Here is a 20,365-nt window from a genome sequence, read left to right as displayed (position 1 = left end):
ATGTCCTCTGGTCTGATGAAACATAAATAGAACTGTTTGGCCATAATGACCATCGTTATGTTTGGAGGAAAAAGATGGCAGCTTGCAAGCCTAAGAACACCATCCCAACCGTGAAGCACGGGGGTGGCAGCATCATGCTGTGGGGGTGCTTTGATGCAGGAGGGACTGGTGCACTTCACAAAATAGATGGCATCATGAGGAAGGAAAATTATGTGGATATATTGAAGCAACATCTCAAGACATCAGTCAGGAAGTTAAAGCTTGGTCGCAAATGGGTCTTCCAAATGGACAATGACCCCAAGCATACTTCCAAAGTTGTGGCAAAAAGCTTAAGGACAACAAAGTCAAGGTTTTGGAGTGGCCATCACAAAGCCCTGACCTCAATCCTATAGAAAATGTGTGGGCAGAACTGAAAAAGCATGTGCGAGCAAGAAGGCCTACAAACCTGACTCAGTCACACCAGCTCTGTCAGGAGGAATGGGCCAAAATTCACCCAACTTATTGTGGGAAGCTTGTGGAAGGCTATCCGAAACGTTTGACCCAAGTTAAACAATTTAAAGGCAATGCTACCAAATACTAATCGAGTGTATGTAAACTTCCGGAATGTGATGAAATAAATAAAAGCTGAAATAAATAATTCTCTACAATTATTCTGACATTTCACATTCTTAAAATAAAGTGGTGATTCTAACTGACCTAAGACAAGGAATTTTTACAAGGATAAAATGTCAGGAATTGTGAAAAACTGAGTTTAAATGTATTTGGCTAAGGTGTATGTAAACTTCCGACTTCAACTGTATGTTTTCGGGAATTTATTTAAAATTAATACAAAATGAAAAGCTGAAATGCCTCGAGTCAATAAGTATTCAACCCCTTTGTGATGGCAAACTCTGTGTGCAATAGTGTTTAATATAATTTTTGAATGACTACCTCATCTCTGTACCCCACACATCCAATTATCTGTAAGGTCCCGCAGTCGAGCAGTGAATTTCAAACACAGATTCAACCACAAAGACCAGGGAGGTTTTCCAATGCCTCGCAAAGAAGGACACCTATTGATAGATGGGTAAAAATAAAATAAAAAATAGACATTGAATATCCCTTTGAGCATGGTGGTTATTAATTACACTTTGGATGGTGTGTCAATACACCCAGTCACTACAAAGGTACAGGTGTCCTCCTAACTCAGTTGCCGGAGAGGAAGGAAACCGCTCAGGGATTTCACCACGAGGCCAATGGTGACATTAAAACAGTTACAGAGTTTAATGGCTGTGATAAGAGAAAACTGAGGATGGATCAACAACATTGTAGTTACTTCACAATCCTAACCTAATTGACAAAGTGAAAAGGAAACATGTACAGAATAAAAAATATTCCAAAACATGCATTCTGTTTGCAACAAGGCGCTAAAGTAATACTGCAAAAAATGTGGCAAAGCAATTAACTTTTTCTCCTGAATATAAAGTGTTCTGTTTGGGGCAAATACAATACAACGCATTACTGAGTACCACTCTCCATATTTTCAAGCATAATGGTGGTGGCTGCATCATGTTGTGGGTTAGCTTGTAATCGTTAAGGACTGGGGAGTTTTTCAGGATAAGAAAGAAAACTGAATGGACCTAAGCACAGGCAAAATCCAAGAGGAAACCTGGTTCAGTCTGCTTCCACCAGACACTGGAAGATGAATTCACCTTTCAGCAGGACATTAACCTAAAACAGGCCAAATCTACACTGGAGTTCCTTACCAAGAAGACAGTGAATGTTCCTGAGTGGCCGAGTTACAGTTAACTTAAATCTGCTCGAAAAGCTATGGCAAGACCTGAAAATGATTGTCTAACAATAATCAACAACCAATTCGACAGAGCTTGAAGATTTAAAAAAAAGAATAATAGGGATATTTTGCACAATCCAGGTGTGGAATAGCTCTTAGACTTACCCAGAAAGACTCACAGCTGTAATCGCTGCCAAAGGTAATTCTAACATGTATTGACTCAGGGGGTTGAATACTGATCTAATCAATATATATTAGTGTTTATTTTTAAATTTTTATTTTTACAAATGTTAAAATTATTCTTCCACTTTGACATTGAGTATTTTGTGTAGATCATTGACAAAATGACAATTAAATCGATTTTAATCACACTTTGTAACAAAACAAAATGTGGAAAAAGTCAAGGAGCGTGAATACTTTCTGAAGGCACTGTATTGTTTAGATATGGTTACATCTACGTAGTGTCAAATAAATGTTTGGAAAGGCCTTTGCAACAATCTGACAATCAGCCCTACAGAATATACACTAACGAATAGCAAAGACAAATGACTTAATTCATGTCTCCTCATCATATCAGATGTCTTGCACTCTATTGTTTCTTCCCATCCACAAAATTGACATCCAGAGAAACATGAATACTCCTTTAATATATTTTGTCTATATAGTATTTGACTCAGTTTCTAACCCAACTTACCCACATGCTCAGAAAATGCTACAGGGATGAACCCCATGATCATAAAAACAGTTTTTGTATTACCCTCTCACTAGTAGGATGAGTACATATACACCATGTTTTAACAAAACGTTACATACCATGTACTTTATAGTTCTTTATTATTTATTCTAGGCTAAAAGCAAATGAATGAGTGAAACTCTGTGGGAAGAAGTCAATCGAGGTTTCTCAAGGGACTGAGGCAACAGGAGACAAAATCACAGTGCAGAGCATGACAGTCGTGTGGTCCTCTGCGATTGAGTAGAGGACTTGGAGGATGATGGGGTGTAATTGCCTCAAAAGTATACAACCCTGTGAACGCAAGACCTGACTCAGCTGTACATCAACATTCCTAGTCATGCTATGTTTTGGAAAATAATAAATTGGGTTATGGCACGTATGTGCATCAGGCTGGAGTTTTTTTGGATGAAATTGCAGTTTTGATTGCCTTCTATTGACGTTTTCTTTCCTTCATTAGGACCTTGCATAGATAAACTAGGTTATTGGAAATAATTTTCCTGTTGCTCTACAGTGACTTTGAAAGCCAGCATTTCCTGATGAAATAACCTAGTTTGATTATTTCATACATATGGCTTATACATATATCACTTCACATAAGGAGAGAGAACACCACTGAGATCAAAACAGAGCTGTGTGTATGAATAATTTGAGAACAGTGGTTAGATTTAATTTAATTGTCTCCAAACATCTGTATTGAATTTTGAGAAAGTCTGGTGTGGATACAGTATTCTGTCAAATAAGCAATATATACTACTTAAAAGTTGAGTACCATTATTAGTTTAACTGTAGGCATTTCAAGTGTGCTTTTTTTTACTCAATTCATTGCAAAAGTACAACTGAGAAACCGTAGCCATACAGTATATAAAAAACTAAACACACACACAGCAAAATAGCCAGAACAGAACGGTGCACAATACACAATAAGAGCATCTGCTACCTTTCTTAGCTACTTGAGGAGACCTACACTGAAGTATTTTATCTTCATTCACAGTTGGCTACCTTTTAATCTTTGGCTCCGCCATCTGTTTGTTTGGTAGTACTGCAGATGTGTTTTAGCGCACGCTGGTTTGTTTGCTCTGCTGGGCTGGCTACAAAATCGTAGCTAAATGCTAACACCACGGACTAGCTAGCTTCTTTCGTCCATTTTGTTTAGCTGTTAGCTAGCCTATTCTATGGCAGAGATGGAAGACGGTGAAGAGCCGGGTTTAGTTCACTCTCACAGCTCTACTTCTGGGTCAAAATCGAGTAGTGACAAGATGTTTTCTCTCAAGAAATGGAATGCTGTGGCAATGTGGAGCTGGGATGTGGAGTGCGATACATGCGCCATTTGTAGGGTGCAAGTTATGGGTAAGTTTGTTTGAATCAGTGATTTAGCTAGTCAGCTACCGTAACAGTAGTATACCCATAGCCAACTCTTGATGTGCATTAAGCTAGCGAACAACAACAAGATACAGTAGCTTAGTGGTCAGACAGTCACCTAAGCTGATTAAGAGATGACCGTCATCATGGGCAGACCGAGAATGCTTCCTAGTTGGATAGCTTAGCTTGCTAGCTACCAAATAGAAAACTAACGTTAGCTAGCTACCTAACTAATATAGCTAACGTTAGGAGGTTAACGTTAGAATTCAGAAAACATGGCTCAAGTCATTGCAAGGAGTCAAGTTAGCTACAGTAACTAGCTAACCTCGCCTGGGAGGACGGAATTGCTATCAAATTAGACAGCTGTATCAGTCCATTTGTCACCATACAGGAATGGTCAGCGACAGCTGTGCGCTAGTTTAGTTAGCAAAGTTTCCTTGATATGTACCTTCTCTCCACAGATGCATGTTTGCGGTGTCAGGCTGAAAATAAACAAGAGGACTGTGTCGGTAAGCCACTTTAAACGTCTTAGCCCAACATTAATAAAGCCCCAAAGACACCAGACAGTATAATTTTGTGTTATCAGACCAGCGGTAGGTATGACCCTGGGTCTGCTCCAGTGTTTGGGAAACCTGGATACTAATGTTATAGATCCTGAACCTGGCCACAACTCCTACTGGTCTCACAGCAGGAGATGTGTATGTGACAGATATACCTGGGTTCCTAGTCTGGTATATGGGGTTACAATTTGAAAACGGCAAGCTATCTTAACATTGGTAAAGCAGAGTTTGTCCTGTGTATGCTGAACACAACGCTAGCGTTAAGTGCGCTCGCCTTGCAAAATATATGTTTATTCGATGAGGTTTAACGGCGGTTGGCATCAATTTGTTGCATTACCGCCACCTACTATACTGGAGTACAACTCCCTTATATTTTGATTGAAAAATAAAATTAAGAAATAACACTACACTCACAAATGCAAAAATATTATTAATAATTAACACCACCCTACTCCACTATTTAAATATATTCATTCCTACCTCATGCCCTCAACCTGAAATGATGGGACATCACCACTTAACACTCCCTGTAACTCTTCTGATGTCAAGTCTCGCACACCCAAATACCTCTCTGCAGCTGCCACCACAACCTCAATTTTCTTTGACTTATGTTCCATCCCTGCAGTACAATTAATAACCATTGCTAAAAATGCTAAAAATCCAATCTTACTGAAACATATATCACTTGTTGCCTATCCCTCTGTACTGGTACATAGCCACTACTCTCACCACTCCTCCCCCTTGACCCATCTTTCTCTACTTTCTTCACTGCCTCAGCATATGACTTCTTCACTACTCTTACTCTGGAAACCTCAACCTGCCTCTTTCGCACAGGACATTTCTGATCCCCAGCCCCATGGGCACCCCTACAATTAGCACATACCACTACTTTCCCCAATGCTACACATTCCTTTGTCTCATGCCCTTCTGCACACTTCTCACACCTTGGAACCTCCCTCCTACACACTGCTGCCACATGCCCATAAGTTTGACACCTGTAACATCGTAATCCATTCGGCACATAAGCTCGTACAGGATAACTTATATATCCTAACTTCACTTTGTCAGGCAAAGTCACGCACCAAACGACGAGCATCACAAACACCGGGAATCTTCCCCTTCAGTTGGTCAACTTTTACATTTACTGCTAGCCCAGTAATCACTCCTTTAAATGGCACCCTTTTCTTGAGCGCGAAACAATTCACAATTCTTTCCCCCATTTGTTTAACTCTGAGCGCCTTCTCCCTATGACCAACAGAAACACAAACAATTATCACTAGACCACTTCTGGTTACCCTCACCGATTCCACTATACCCAACGCTTTTTTCACCCATCCTGAAATCACAAATGGATCAGCCAAAAGCCAAGGGTCCATTTTTCCAAAAACTTCACTCCTACTGTCACAGACTCATCTTTATCCTGACCCTCTGTGCAAGCCTCGGGCTCCGAGTACTTCACCACACCTACCACCTCCAATACTTCACCCTCATTCACTTCCATTTCTCCTCCTGTCTTCAGCTTACTTTGCTTACATTTTCTACCATTCTTCTTTAACAAACCTTCTCCCAAATTAATATAGTTGGTTCAGAGTTTGTTTTGATATTTCAACCTGCGTGTCCTGATCGCGTCTGGTGTGGATGGACAAAATTAGCATGCGTGCTATGGCGCACGCCCGCGCGTACCCGATCTAGTCAGCATGTTTGGATACAAATATTGGTTGTGTGTGTGTACCAACATGCTTTACCATGTATTCTGCTCTTCTGCTGACATGCTGAATTTGAAAATACCATGTAGCACACAATTTCATAGTGTGCTTCTGTATCCCCTCTCTCTTTCACAGTGGTATGGGGAGAGTGCAACCACTCTTTCCACAATTGCTGCATGTCTCTCTGGGTGAAGCAGAACAATCGCTGTCCACTGTGCCAGCAGGACTGGGTCGTGCAGAGAATCGGCAAATGAAGTCCCTCTAACTTCCCCATCCCACTGCAAGTTTGGACAGGAAACCGGAACCTTCTATGTACATGTCTGTGCATGCTGCTGTCATTCCTTCGACGTTAAGATATAGAATGAATGGCCAATATCCTGGTGAAGATGTCCTTGCCCCACTGTTTGATGGAAACGTTGGCAGGTGCAGGGCAATGCTGAAGAACTCTGAGGATAGGTGCTGCGCTTGGTGTCTTTAACTTTTTTGTGTCGTCCAAGATGTTTTTGTGAGAAAGTAGTTATTAAAATAAATAATCTAAGTTTAGTGTTGTTATTTCTTCCTTTAGCATTTTAATGTGATGTTTTATTGTTATGGTTGCATCCCCTCAGAAGTCTGAACTCAGACCATGAGGTGTCTGCTTTCCTTGCTACCCGGAAGAGCCCATTTGAAACCTCACCTACTTATCAAGACAATGTTTACAGAATATCTACTATTGCCTCTGCATCGTGTGTAGGCTATTGGGGTTTGGATCCATGGTGCTGCAGGGACTGTATTTAGTCCCGGCAGACGCAACCAGCAGGAGAGGAGCACTCAGAGTCAGTCAACCAATCAGAGAACTTCCCAGATTCCATAATTGGGGCATTATAATTGCCTAATACATGCCAATCATACATGTCACACATGTCTATAAGAATAGTCAAATTCAACTGATGAAATAATGATGAGTTAAACTTTAAATACTATATATTCCGCTTATATCATAACATGCATTTCATTTTGATGGATATTTGCATGCCTATAGCCAAAGTTTGGAAGCATTTTCCTTCCTGATCTTGTCTATGGTAACAAGCAGCCATGTATGTTGTGTAGGAATGAAACACCCAGTAGCTTCCATGTGGGAAACAATTCAAATTAGACCTGTAGCAATGCCCACTCTGTACAACACACCTTTTCCTATGACTGAACATGCCATGCTCTGCTTCTTCAGCAACTTCATGTAACATTTCATAGATAAAAACGATTTAATTCACTTTGTGTATACATGCACAACTCCTTGCATTCAAAACAGCTCCTGTAGTTGTGCTGATTTTGACTGAGTTGGCAAGAAGATATGACACAATACCTGTGTTGCGTAATAGCTGAGATGATGTATATCCAGTGCAAAAACATGAAGGAAAATAAGCATTTGTGTTTCACTTTGATACTGTACATATATACACATTTTACAGTATAATATATAGTCATAATCCTGCCTGTTTTCTGCTCTTCAGCCAAAGCACACCTGTTTTGGCACAACAGAGCTTTAAATAGACCCAGCTTACCTACATGTTTTATCAAACTTGGCTACTCCTCATGGTTTTAGGCTATTATACTTGGCATTGATCTTGCCTATAGTGCTGTCTATCTTTAGGGCTTAGCAGAATGGCAGCGATCTCTAAATGCAGCTCTCTGTTCCTTTTTTAGTCCCAGGTCAGGATTTGTGGAAGTCATCCATGACTTCTGCCTGACTCCTGACCTGTGGCTAACCTTTACTAGACCTCTCAGAAAGCACTTGAATAATCTATACTTCACCATCATCATCACTAAATAACAGGAGCAGTATAGCCTAAACACGAGCAATCTGCAGTTCAAATAACAACAAAGTAAAACACCTGCCACTGTTTCGGTAAACAGCCGAGGGATGGGGCTGTAGAAATGTAACCACTTAAATTCATAGACAAAGCTATGAATGCGAGGACTGACCATCATTGAGATACAATGTTTGTTTACAATTACATTGTTTACAAACAATTGAGTAAAACAAGCTTATATGGGTTCTGATGTTGTATGACAGTTGAACTAAGATCATGATGCATTTACATTCTTCAATACTCAACGGGTATTGTACAGTATCAATTAGAAAGTCAAAAAATGTATGTGCCAATCACAGATTGCATACAGTAATGTTGTATACTGTACTGTAGGTTAAAATGGTAATAAGCCTAGACAATAAACTGGGCACGCAAATGCTAATATGTGTACCTGAAGCCAACAGGAGCCAATGCATTATGAAGCCAATGCATTATGATGTGGTTGTAATGCATTGTAAGACTTATCATAAGTACAGTATGTGTATGTTCCCCTTAAAATGTATTGGTATCATCAAATAATGATCCTGACTAAATAACATACTTTTTTATATGTTGAAAATGTGCTACATAGAGACAATTTATTATAAACCCTATTATTAGACATAGAGTACATGCCTGTAACAAGTAATAATGCATTATACATCTCGGTAAAATGTTACCAAAAGGAGTATCTTTCTGACTGCCTTTTCCTGGTAAGACAAAGAATACCTATGTCAATACCCCAGAGGTTAGCAGTACACAGATGCACAGATTACATGGTGTGCTATAATGGTTGAGTGAGCTCATCTTTGAGTTTCAGTAAGAACACTTCCCTCAGAACAGTTCAGAGTAGACCTATTAAGCTTGAGTGACATGTTATTTAACCTGATAACCTGAAGGTGAGAGAGCCACTCCACTGGGCACTAGCAGCCACAGGGTGCTGGAGAGGATCTTACAGTTATGTTTAGGCTACACCTAACAACCGATTACTACACACCCTAGCCTACTAGCCTACACCTGAGAGAATTAGTGGGTCTCAGACACGTTTGACCCTAGACCCTGGCCTGATCAAGGCTATGTATTTGCCTTGATTTGATTACATCAGAGATGATTGTGATCTAGTTTAAAACTTGATTAATCCGAATGTGTTCTCCTACGATTACATCATTTGTAGGTGTTTAGAATGTTCCTCATGCTTTTTGGCATATTGACATAAAGAATAGGCAGAATATGAATATAATGAAAAATGCTTTTATATTAAAAGTCTGGTGGAGTAAATGAATGTGTTCTCTTCTCATAACAGAATAGAAATAGCCTATAGCTGAAGTGGTTATTCTAAAGAGATCTTTCACTACTTCTTGAGAGAATTGAAGACACAGTAGGCCTATGTCTATGTCATTAAATCCATTGATCTCCTAAACCAAACATTGTCTTCAGAAACGTAGTATTTTATCACCTCGATGTGTAGCCAAATTGATTTGAACTCTTAGTTTACATCTTTCTATCCATAATATTATGACACCCAGGTCAGCACCTCACTACAGTTACGCTGGCATTGTCCCTATCTAAGTTGGTATCCTGCTAAATATAGACCGACCAAAGCTTCTTAAGTAAGAAACTACATAAGTTCCTTTCCGTGAGCAGCGTCCATGAATGAGCACACATACACTTAAGAGAAAATCCCACATGTGCTATTTAATTCTAGATGAGGCATTACGTGATTGAGTTAGAGAGAGTGTCTTCTCGTGTGGCGCAGGTGTCGGAGCTGCTCAGTCACACCAGTGACCTGGAGAGAATTGGACACACTACAGGGAAAGAACACAGTCTCAGCATCACTTTACCGCAACCTTAGCTCCCTGCTCAGCCACACTGTGTAGTAGGGACAACCCAACACAGCAGCCGCCAACATGTGTGACATGGGGGGATTGGATAATCTGGTGGCGAACACGGCCTACCTTAAGGGGGGTGATGAAAAAGAGATGCGGAAGAGGCGGCGCAGCCTGTCCCTGCCCAAACCAGAACAGTGCACGTCCATCCGCGCCGCGGTGGGGAAAGATTTTGAGATGCTCTGCGAGAGGCAGCCCATAGGGAAAAAGTTTTTCCGGCAGTTCCTCCTGGAGTCCAACCCGCAGTACGTGGCGGCCGCAGAGTTCCTGGACGAGCTAATCGACTGGGATCTGGCGGAAGGCGCTGGCAAAGATAAAGCGAGGATGAACATCATCAACAAGTTCTGCAAGGCTGACTCCAAGAGCTTTCTGTCCTACCTGACGGGAGAGGTAGCGGACAAGTGCAAAGCAGTGTCGGACAAGGACTTTGAAGACGTGATGATGGGCAAGGTGAAAGATGCCACGCGGGAGTACCTGAAGGAAAAGCCCTTCACAGAGTACCAGACCAGCCCTAACTTTGACAAGTTCCTGCAGTGGAAAGAGTACGAGAAACAGAAAATCACTGATAAGTATTTCTATGAGTTCAGGACCTTGGGAAAGGGAGGCTTTGGAGAGGTAAGTAACGTTTACAGTGCAGCTGCCTAACTGAAAACGGTAGTGAAATATTATAGTTCTAAAATGTAAACTTAAAAACTGTTTTAGCACTGTTTCTAAGGGTATGCAACAGTTACAGTGAGAATGGGGATGGTACAAACACAAATGATAAGGGATGATAAAGAAGTCACTAAAATTGATAATTGTTTGTACCTCATCTAACTACATACTGCCCAGCTAACACATTTGGTTCCTTGGAAGTTGTGGGAATGTTACGTTTTTGGTTTCCAATTGGTTCTGAGAACGAAGCCATACGTTTCCTGACCAGTAAAACAGAATGTTTTTTTTTTTACGTTCTGAGAACAGAATTTAAAATGTCACCTATTCTGGGAACTTACATTTTTAGGTTGCAGGGAGGTTCAGAGAAAATTTTACTATAGTTCCCTAAACGTATTCCTGGGAGGTTTTATTAACGTTCTGAGAACATGTTTCAATAAGACTTTTAATAACAGTGCTAGCTTAGTTTGGGTTAACTGTTTTGAACTCCAAACACAGATAGGACACATGGAAATTCCTTTGCTTAGGCATTAATCATGCAAACACGTTTATTTTTTGTTGTGGCACGGCGTCAGTGAGATTATTTTGTTCTTCTGTTCTCTATCGATGGAATTAGTCCACTGTGCCACCAGGATGGAGCTAGCATGCCATGTTTTTTTTCTAACTCATACAAAGCTGTTCATTTTAGTCTATTCAAACAGACCCCATTTCAAAGGAAACAGGCACTCATTAAGATCACATGTGGGCGCGGGAAACCTGTAGGAAATGTTATGCTGTAATACTGAAACTCCCACAGAAGAACGTTGTTTCTAAACGTTCTCAGAACAATGTGAGAACATGACTTGAAGTACAACCATGAGGAAATCTGTAAGAAACATTATGCTGAAGTACAAAAATTTCCACAAAAGAATGTTGTTTCTTAACATTCTCTGAACTATTTGAGAACATTCCCAATGTCAAACCAGTTGGACAATGTTCCTAGAACATTTCCAACATTTTAATTAAATGTAACCATGTTTTAACTTTTAGGAAACGTTCTGTTAAATTAATGAAATACCTAGAAAATATTTGTTTTGTGTCAAGTTCCTTAAAGGTTGACTTCGGTTAAAAAATGCAAAAAGAATGGCTTTAAACTGTATAACTGATCAATGCACCATCATACCAGGTCATTTAATGCTTAAAAACAAAAACAAAATGGATGAATAAGATATTTGGCTACAGAAGTGCCATTTCTTACCGATCTCTACAGCTTCCGTCCAAAAACAAACCCAGTGAAATGACGTCAACACATACTGGAGGAATTCCTGGCTAGCTAAAGTGGCTAGCTTAGCTAACGAACTAGCTATGTTGGTCGCGGCGTGCATGACCAGAATGGCACATCGACGAACCACCAAAGACACACCCCATTTCTTGTTGAAAAATTGAGAAAGGGGCAGATCATTTTCCGTGCCCAAAGACTACCATTAAATGTGCTGAGAATGTTCCAAAGCTAAGCAACTATCCTGCACCATTCCCAGAAAGTTGTGTAAAGGTTGTATGCAAAATAACCATAGAACAACCACGCTCTCACCAAGCTCTAAGAAACATGTGGTTCTCAGAACGTTTTGTGCTAGCTGTGTTATGTGCTAGCTGGGTGATCTTATCATGCATTTATCAAACATATTCGTTTTAGTCTCTCTCTATCTCTCTCTGCATAGGTGTGTGCCGTGCAGGTGAAAAACTCAGGCCAGATGTACGCCTGCAAAAAGCTGTGCAAGAAGCGTCTGAAGCAGAAGAATGGTGAAGGCATGGCGCTACTGGAGAAGCAGATCCTGGAGAAGGTCAACAGCCTGTTCCTGGTCAACCTGTCCTATGCCTACGACACCAAGACCCACCTGTGCCTCGTCATGACCCTGATGAATGGCGGCGACCTCAGGTACCACATCTACAACATTGGCGAAAAAGGCCTTGAAATAGACCGCATCAATTACTACATTGCACAGGTCACCACAGGAATCCTCCACCTACACGCCATGGATATAGCGTACCGAGACATGAAGCCGGAGAACGTGCTACTGGACAGCTTCGGCCAATGTCGACTCTCGGATCTGGGGTTGGCCGTGGAGCTGCCTGGCGAAAAGACCATCAATCAAAAGGTAAGTGCTCTGATAGGCTGAGATGAACTCCATCCTTGTTGTTTAATGACTGTATGTTAACAACAATGATTCTGAGTTGTTATTAGAGCTAGGGTGAGATTACATGGTATTTCAAGTGAGATGACATGGTATTATTGTCACGATCGTCGAACAGAGAGGACCAAGGCGCAGCGTTGCGGGTGAACATATTATATTTATTCAACTGATCACACGATCAAAACAAAGAACGAAACGTGAAGTCCTTCGGTACACAACCAAAAGGAACAAGAAACCACAAAACACAAAGTGCAAGACAAACAGTTAAATATGGCTCCCAATCAGAGACACCCAGCTGACACTCGTTGCCTCTGATTGGGAGTCACTCAGCCCAACATAGAAAATTAAACATAGACTTACACACCCTGGCTCAACATAACATAGTCCCCAGAGCCAGGGCGTGACAGTACCCCCCCCCAAATGCGCGGACTCCGGCCGCGCCAAACAACCACAACAGGGGAGGGACCGGGTGGGCACTCCGCCTCGGCGGCGGATCCGGCTCCGGACATGACCCAGGCACGGGTTGTGCTGGACTGACGACGCACACCCCTGGCTTGATGCGTGGAGGAGGAACGGGCCGGACCGGGCTGACGAAGCGCACCCCTGACTTGGTGCGGGGAGCAGGAATGAGCCGGACCGGGCTGACGACGCACACCACTGGCTTAGTGCGGGAAGCTTGGATGGGCCGGACTGGGCTGGCGACGCGCACCACAGACTTGGTGCGGAGAGCAGGAACGGGCCGGACAGGGCTGACGACGCACACCACTGGCTTGGTGCGGGAAGCTTGGATGGGCCGGACTGGGCTGGCGACGCGCACCACAGACTTGGTGCGGAGAGCAGGAACGGGCCGTGCCGGACTGACGACGCACACCACTGGCTTGGTGCGGGAAGCTTGGATGGGCCGGACTGGGCTGGCGACGCGCACCACAGACTTGGTGCGGAGAGCAGGAACGGGCCGGGCTGGGCTGTCGACGCACACCGTAGGCTTTGTGCGTGGAGCAGGGACAGGCCGGGCTGGGCTGTCGACGCACACCACTGACTTGGTGGGAATGGCAGGAACAGGCCGGGCTGGGCTGACGACGCGCACCACTGACTTGGTGGGAATGGCAGGAACAGGCCGGGCCGGGCTGACGACGCGCACCACTGACTTGGTGGGAATGGCAGGAACAGGCCGGGCTGGGCTGACGACGCGCACCACTGACTTGGTGGGAATGGCAGGAACAGGCCGGACCGTACTGGGGACACACACCACTGGCCCCACGCAGGGATCAGGAACGGGCCGGACCGGACTGGTAACACACCCCAGTACCTCTCGCCGTGCCTCCACACCTTCCCTCTCCTCTGTGCCCAGTGGCCCCCCTAACCTGGCGGCCTTCTCTGCCAACGCTTTGCACCGCTCTAACCCGTACACCTGCTGGCCCGACGTCGTGAGCCCCCCCCTAAAAATTTCCTGGGGGTCTCTCCTCCCTCTTGCCAGACTCGCAATCATCTCCTCCCACGTCCATCCTCTCTCCTCGTCCCGCTGCTTGATCCAGTCGAGGTTGCCACGGAGATCTGCCAGCGATGGCTCCTGAACACGCTGCTTGGTCCGGTTAAGGTGGTTTCTTCTGTCACGATCGTCGAACAGAGAGGACCAAGGCGCAGCGTTGCGGGTGAACATATTATATTTATTCAACTGATCACACGATCAAAACAAAGAACGAAACGTGAAGTCCTTCGATACACAACCAAAAGGAACAAGAAACCACAAAACACAAAGTGCAAGACAAACAGTTAAATATGGCTCCCAATCAGAGACACCCAGCTGACACTCGTTGCCTCTGATTGGGAGTCACTCAGCCCAACATAGAAAATTAAACATAGACTTACACACCCTGGCTCAACATAACATAGTCCCCAGAGCCAGGGCGTGACAATTATGGATAGGGATATATCTACAGTGAGGGGGAAAAAGTATTTGATCCCCTGCTGATTTTGTACGTTTGCCCACTGACAAAGAAATGATCAGTCTATAATTTTAATGGTAGTTTTATTTGAACAGTGAGAGACAGAATAACAACCAAAAAATCCAGAAAAACGCATGTCAAAAATGTTATAAATTGATTTGCATTTGAATGAGGGAAATAAGTATTTGACCCCTCTGCAAAACATTACTTAGTACTTGGTGGCAAAACCCTTGTTGGCAATCAGAGAGGTCAGACGTTTCTTGTAGTTGGCCACCAGGTTTGCACACATCTCAGGAGGGATTTTGTCCCACTCCTCTCTGCAGATGTTCTCCAAGTCATTAAGGTTTCAAGGCTGACGTTTGGCAACTCGAACCTTCAGCTCCCTCCACAGATTTTCTATGGGATTAAGGTCTGGAGACTGGCTAGGCCACTCCAGGACCTTAATGTGCCCCTTCTTGAGCCACTCCTTTGTTGCCTTGGCCGTGTGTTTTGGGTCATTGTCATGCTGGAATACCCATCCACAACCCATTTTCAATGCCCTGGCTGAGGGAAGGAGGTTCTCACCCAAGATCTGACGGTACATGGCCCCGTCCATCGTCCCTTTGATGCGGTGAAGTTGTCCTGTCCCCTTAGCAGAAAAACACCCCCAAAGCATAATGTTTCCACCTCCATGTTTGACGGTGGGGGTGGTGTTCTTGGGGTCATAGGCAGCATTCCTCCTACTCCAAACACGGCGAGTTGATGCCAAATAGCTCGATTTTGGTCTCATCTGACCCACAACACTTTCACCCAGTTCTCCTCTGAATCATTCAGATGTTCATTGGCAAACTTCAGACGGGCCTGTATTTGTGCTTTCTTGAGCAGGGGGACCTTGCGGGCGCTGCAGGATTTCAGTCCTTCACGGCATAGTGTGTTACCAATTGTTTTTTGGTGACTATGGTCCCAGCTGCCTTGAGATCATTGACAAGATCCTCCCGTGTAGTTCTGGGCTGATTCCTCACCATTCTCATGATCATTGCAACTCCACGAGGTGAGATCTTGCATGGAGCCCCAGGCCGAGGGAGATTGACAGTTCTTTTGTGTTTCTTCCATTTGTGAATAATCGCACCAAGCTGCTTGGCGATGGTCTTGTAGCCCATTCCAGCCTTGTGTAGGTCTACAATCTTGTCCCTGACATCCTTGGAGAGCTCTTTGGTCTTGGCCATGTTGGAGAGTTTGGAATCTGATTGATTGATTGCTTTTTAAGAGTGTGCTCCTAATCTCAGCTTGTTACCTGTATAAAAGACACCTGGGAGCCAGAAATCTTTCTGATTGAGAGGGGGTCAAATACTTATTTCCCTCATTAAAATGCAAATCAATTGATAACATTTTTGACATGCGTTCTTCTGGATTTTTTTTTTGTTATTCTGTCTCTCACTGTTCAAATAAACCTACCATTTAAAATTATAGACTGATAATTTCTTTGTCAGTGGGCAAACGTACAAAATCAGCATGGGATCAAATACTTTTTTCCCTCACTGTATGGATAGGGATCTATCCATAATACCAGGGTTTTACATCATTACCATCCCACTGGGCACAAACTGGTTGAATCAACGTTGTTTCAAAATAATTTGTCAACGTATTGTGATGTGGAATCTACGTGGAAAAAGTCATCAACTGTTGTTTTGAGGCTGAAATTTCAACCACATGATTATGTCATCATGGTAACCAACTATCAACATAGACAAACCATGTATAAATATGTTGAATTTGTACCTTTAAAACAACGTCAGATCTTCAACGTTATATCCATTATCAGACAAAAAAAATAGGCTGGGCCACACCTCCTACTGGAGAATTGATCTATCTACAGCTACCCTTTGGTCTCCCATCCAGGGTTTTAACCAAGCCCAGCTATGACATTTGTCACTGACTATTACCAATGTGCTATCTTGAGTGATTGTTGAGAGATCTCCTCTTAAAAACTAGATAGATTCACTGTTGCTATTGAAGTCATTCCAAAAGGTATAGATTTAACAGAGCAAATGAAATGTGACCATACTTTATCACTCATATATCATTAATCATGCTATTTAGGCCTATATAGAATTTGCAAAGTCATCAACAACTATTGATTCAATTCAACCCATAATTCAACTATAAATAGACAATACAGTAGGCCTAGTGTTTCAGGCTCTGGTTGATTTCAAATGTTATGTTATTTAGTTATATTGAATTGTGTTTTGTTGCCAACACAACCAAATATCAACATTTGAAAGATATGTATCTTCTGCTTGGAGAGTTCCATCTGTGCCACTGATTTTAGTCTGGCTGTAATTCCAGTTTGTCTACAAAATAATAATTGACATGTTGAATTCTCAAACAAAAATCTAAATTAAAGAATTGGACTAAATCAAATCAAACTATTTAAAGTGCATTTAAAGTTTGAATTGATTTAGTCTTCTTCTTTAACTTAGATGTTTGATTGAGATGGAGACGTGAATCCAACATATATAAATTATTCATTTGTCAACAAACTGCAATTAAATTCAGTGGCACAGATGAAACTATCCAATAAGAAGATACATCTCTGAAATACAACAAATAGCCTGTTAACTTGTCGACAAATAATATGTTGAATTCACGTCTCCAACTCAACGAAAAATACAAGTTAAAGAATGGGTTTAAGCCAGTGGCTCAGATGGAACTATCCAAGCAGGAACTATCCTTTAAATGTAATAGTATAAAGCGTGCATGTTGAAGATAGCATGCATAGGTCGTCGCAGATCTGTGGAGATCTTCACAATTGCTGTAATAATCTGTGAAGAATCTCAAACGGAATTGATCATTTGCACAATGTAATTTTAATGTTATTTCTACTGCAATCCAGGTCATTTGGTTCTGCTATTAGATTAAGCACAGTGATAACACATTAGTCTGATGTATAAATAAACTAAATATCTGACATTGTTTTCCCAGGTGAATTTTGCTGTGCTTTTATGTGGTTGAAAGCGCAGTGACATTTGGGTGACAACTAAACCAAAATTCAGACATTGTTTTTCCATTGGATTTTGGTTGTGCTTTTAGGTGGTTGAAAGAAAGCATAGTGATAACACATTGGAAATTCAACGAACTTTTGCCTGTCTTTTTGAGTGGGTGAATATAGGTTGTAATCTCATTGATCAACGTCTCAACCAAATATTACCCAATTATCAACATTGAAATGACGTTGGGTGGCCAGTGGGATGTGACCTGTTCCACATTAATTACCGTCCATGACATTGACCTCTCTGTCACCCTCTACGACTCAGGCTCCCTATTGAGCCATAGGAGGGACACTTCTATCCACACTCATATACAGTCGACTCCTGATTAATGCAATGACCTCCAAATATCTGAGAAGCCAATAAAAAGGTTAGCCTATATTTGAATTGAAACTGGTCCGTGAACTACAACACACTTCACTCTCATTTACCTGCAGTCACTCACTCACTGTTGAGTGAAACATTGGGCCCTAAAACAGGCTTGTCCCATTGGGGATTGCCCTTGACCAGGGGCTCAGAGCGTTAGCCCCCAGCCCACTAATCTTAGCATTACTCAGAGGTGGCTGGGATCTGTCTGCGAGGAGAGGCTCAGTCCCAGTAGGTATCCACTCAATGGAGAGTGGTGCAGCCCAGGGGGGGCTTAGGTCAGGACATGGCCAGGATAGAGGGCTTACTGGAGGCTAGTGCAGGGGAAACCTGGTGCAAGCATGTGGTGCTGATGTAACAAAAGAGCTTTGGTAGAATTCAGGGATATTAGGTCTAGCTATGGTGAGCATAAGGGTAGATTCACGTATGTAAGGGTGGAATCAATCAATCAATCAACAGTTGTGCTATGCCACAACCAATTTGCCACTGGTTAGCTCAACTAAGTGAAGTATTGTGCTCTAGTCCACAGTTGATTTAACACTGAACATTTTGTTGCTATGGTATGGAACCCTAGAACTAGGCCTAACCCCTCACTTCTTTTTCTCTGTTTCCTTCTCTGTCATCACACCTCTGTCCTCTCCTCCTCTCCTCCTCCCCTCCTCCCTCTCCTCAGGCTGGCACAAGTGGCTACATGGCCCCAGAGATCCTGAAGAAAGAGCCTTACCGGATGTCAGTGGACTGGTGGGCACTGGGCTGCAGTATCTACGAGATGGTGGCAGCTCGCCTGCCCTTCAAGGACTATAAGGAGAAGGTGCAGAAGGAGGAGGTGGCACGGCGCACCCTCGAGGATGAATGCAAGTACGAGCACAAGAACTTTGACGAGGGCACCAAAGCCATCATAGACCTCTTCCTCAAGAAGAAAATTGAAGAGCGTCTGGGATGCAGGACCAAGTAAGAGCTGACCACAGTTTCAGCCCAGAGATATTCCTGACTACATGGCCAGACCAGAAACAACTCTAGGGCCCTCTAGAGGTTTTCCTGGTCTGGTCACATGTTCAGGAAAAACACCTGGTTGTAGGTTCTAGGTATCACATAAGGTGGTTTTGGGGGGAATGTATATTTCTCTGACTTCAGTGTGTTTCTCTGTCATCCAGGAACGAGGACCCAAGGAAGCATGAGTGGTTCAAGGGCATTAACTTCCCTCGACTGGAGGCGGGGCTGATCGACCCACCCTGGGTTCCCAAGCCCAACGTGGTCTATGCCAAGGACACGGGGGACATCAAAGATTTCTCAGAGATCAAGGGCATCGTGTTTGACGACAAAGATGACAAATTCTTCAAGGAGTTCAACACGGGGGCGGTACCCATTGCATGGCAACAGGAAATGATTGACAGCGGACTTTTTGAGGAGCTGAACGACCCCAACAGGAAAGAGTCGGCCGCTGGATTGGACGACGAGGAGAAGAAATCAAAATCCTGCACACTTTTATAAAAGCCCCCCTATACTATAGTTAGCTTTGAAAATGACAAAAGTCCAATCTCATTAAGAACATTGTAACGATAATCATATCCACAAAAAAAGATGTGAAGTGGTAGTAAAATCCAGGAACAGGTCAAGACGGGTCCTACGGGGGGCCAGTATGAAAAATAAAAAAAGAATGTATGCACTCACTAACTGTAAGTCGCTCTGGATAAGAGCTTCTGCTAAATGACTAAAATGTAAATGTAAGACACATATTTCCACCTTTTTTGTGGATATGATTATTCCTGCTCTCCTACATTGTAATGATCATGATAAACCACAGCACTTACGATGATATCAGGAATCGATAAGGTGATATAGGTCATTTTGCCTATATCATTGGGCAGGGTCAGTGTCTGTGGTAGAATCAACAGGAAAAAGCTAGACTAGAGCTAGAATGGGGACTGTGCTTTACAGGCACTGGCAGAGTTGCAGTAGCAGGCTTCTACCACAAGGTGTCCCCAGATATCTAGATATGTGAATATTCACAAGACAGTCTTCTCAATATTGACATGCGTGTAACATCTTGCCTTTTTTTTAAATGCATATGGGAAGATCACCTGTTCATTTTTGAGTGAGATGTGGTTTTATTGGATTGCAAAGCTTTAACTCTTAAAGCCTTAGAGAGCATGAACTCTCACTCCTTCACAAGTATATCCCAATGACCAACAAACGCCCAAACTACATTTTAATAAATGTATAAAATACCTATAAAATGGATCTTACTGTGTTCAGTCTTATAAGCTATTTGTAATAGTATTATGTAGGGTTTCTTTCAAGTGCACTATGTCAATGTATATGCTAACTTATTTTCACCCATTAATTACATTTAAAGGCCCA

General features: G+C 42.7%; 2 protein-coding genes across 2 annotated transcripts; both read left to right on the top strand.

The window, feature by feature from the left end:
• The first annotated feature begins 3,610 nt into the window (after window positions 1–3,610).
• LOC311102230 (RING-box protein 2) lies at window positions 3,611–6,672 on the top strand. The gene is made up of 3 exons (XM_084143488.1): window positions 3,611–3,851; window positions 4,325–4,372; window positions 6,265–6,672. The coding sequence occupies exons 1-3, from the start codon at window positions 3,677–3,679 to the stop codon at window positions 6,381–6,383; spliced, it is 342 nt and encodes a 113-aa protein (XP_083999614.1). The 5' UTR covers window positions 3,611–3,676; the 3' UTR covers window positions 6,384–6,672.
• A 3,193-nt stretch (window positions 6,673–9,865) lies between these two features.
• On the top strand, window positions 9,866–19,495 carry LOC311101356 (rhodopsin kinase grk7a-like; the record flags this gene model as incomplete). The annotated part of the gene is made up of 4 exons (XM_084142491.1): window positions 9,866–10,459; window positions 12,193–12,630; window positions 18,678–18,955; window positions 19,159–19,495. 4 exons carry the CDS (start codon window positions 9,866–9,868, stop codon window positions 19,493–19,495), a joined length of 1,647 nt encoding a protein of 548 aa, XP_083998617.1.
• Window positions 19,496–20,365: the final 870 nt, after the last annotated feature.

Source organism: Coregonus lavaretus, assembly GCF_964263955.1.
Source record: "Coregonus lavaretus genome assembly, chromosome: 26".
NCBI lineage: Eukaryota > Metazoa > Chordata > Actinopteri > Salmoniformes > Salmonidae > Coregonus > Coregonus lavaretus.
The sequence above is the reverse complement of the archived record's forward strand: the minus strand, read 5'-3'. Positions and strand labels throughout refer to the sequence as shown.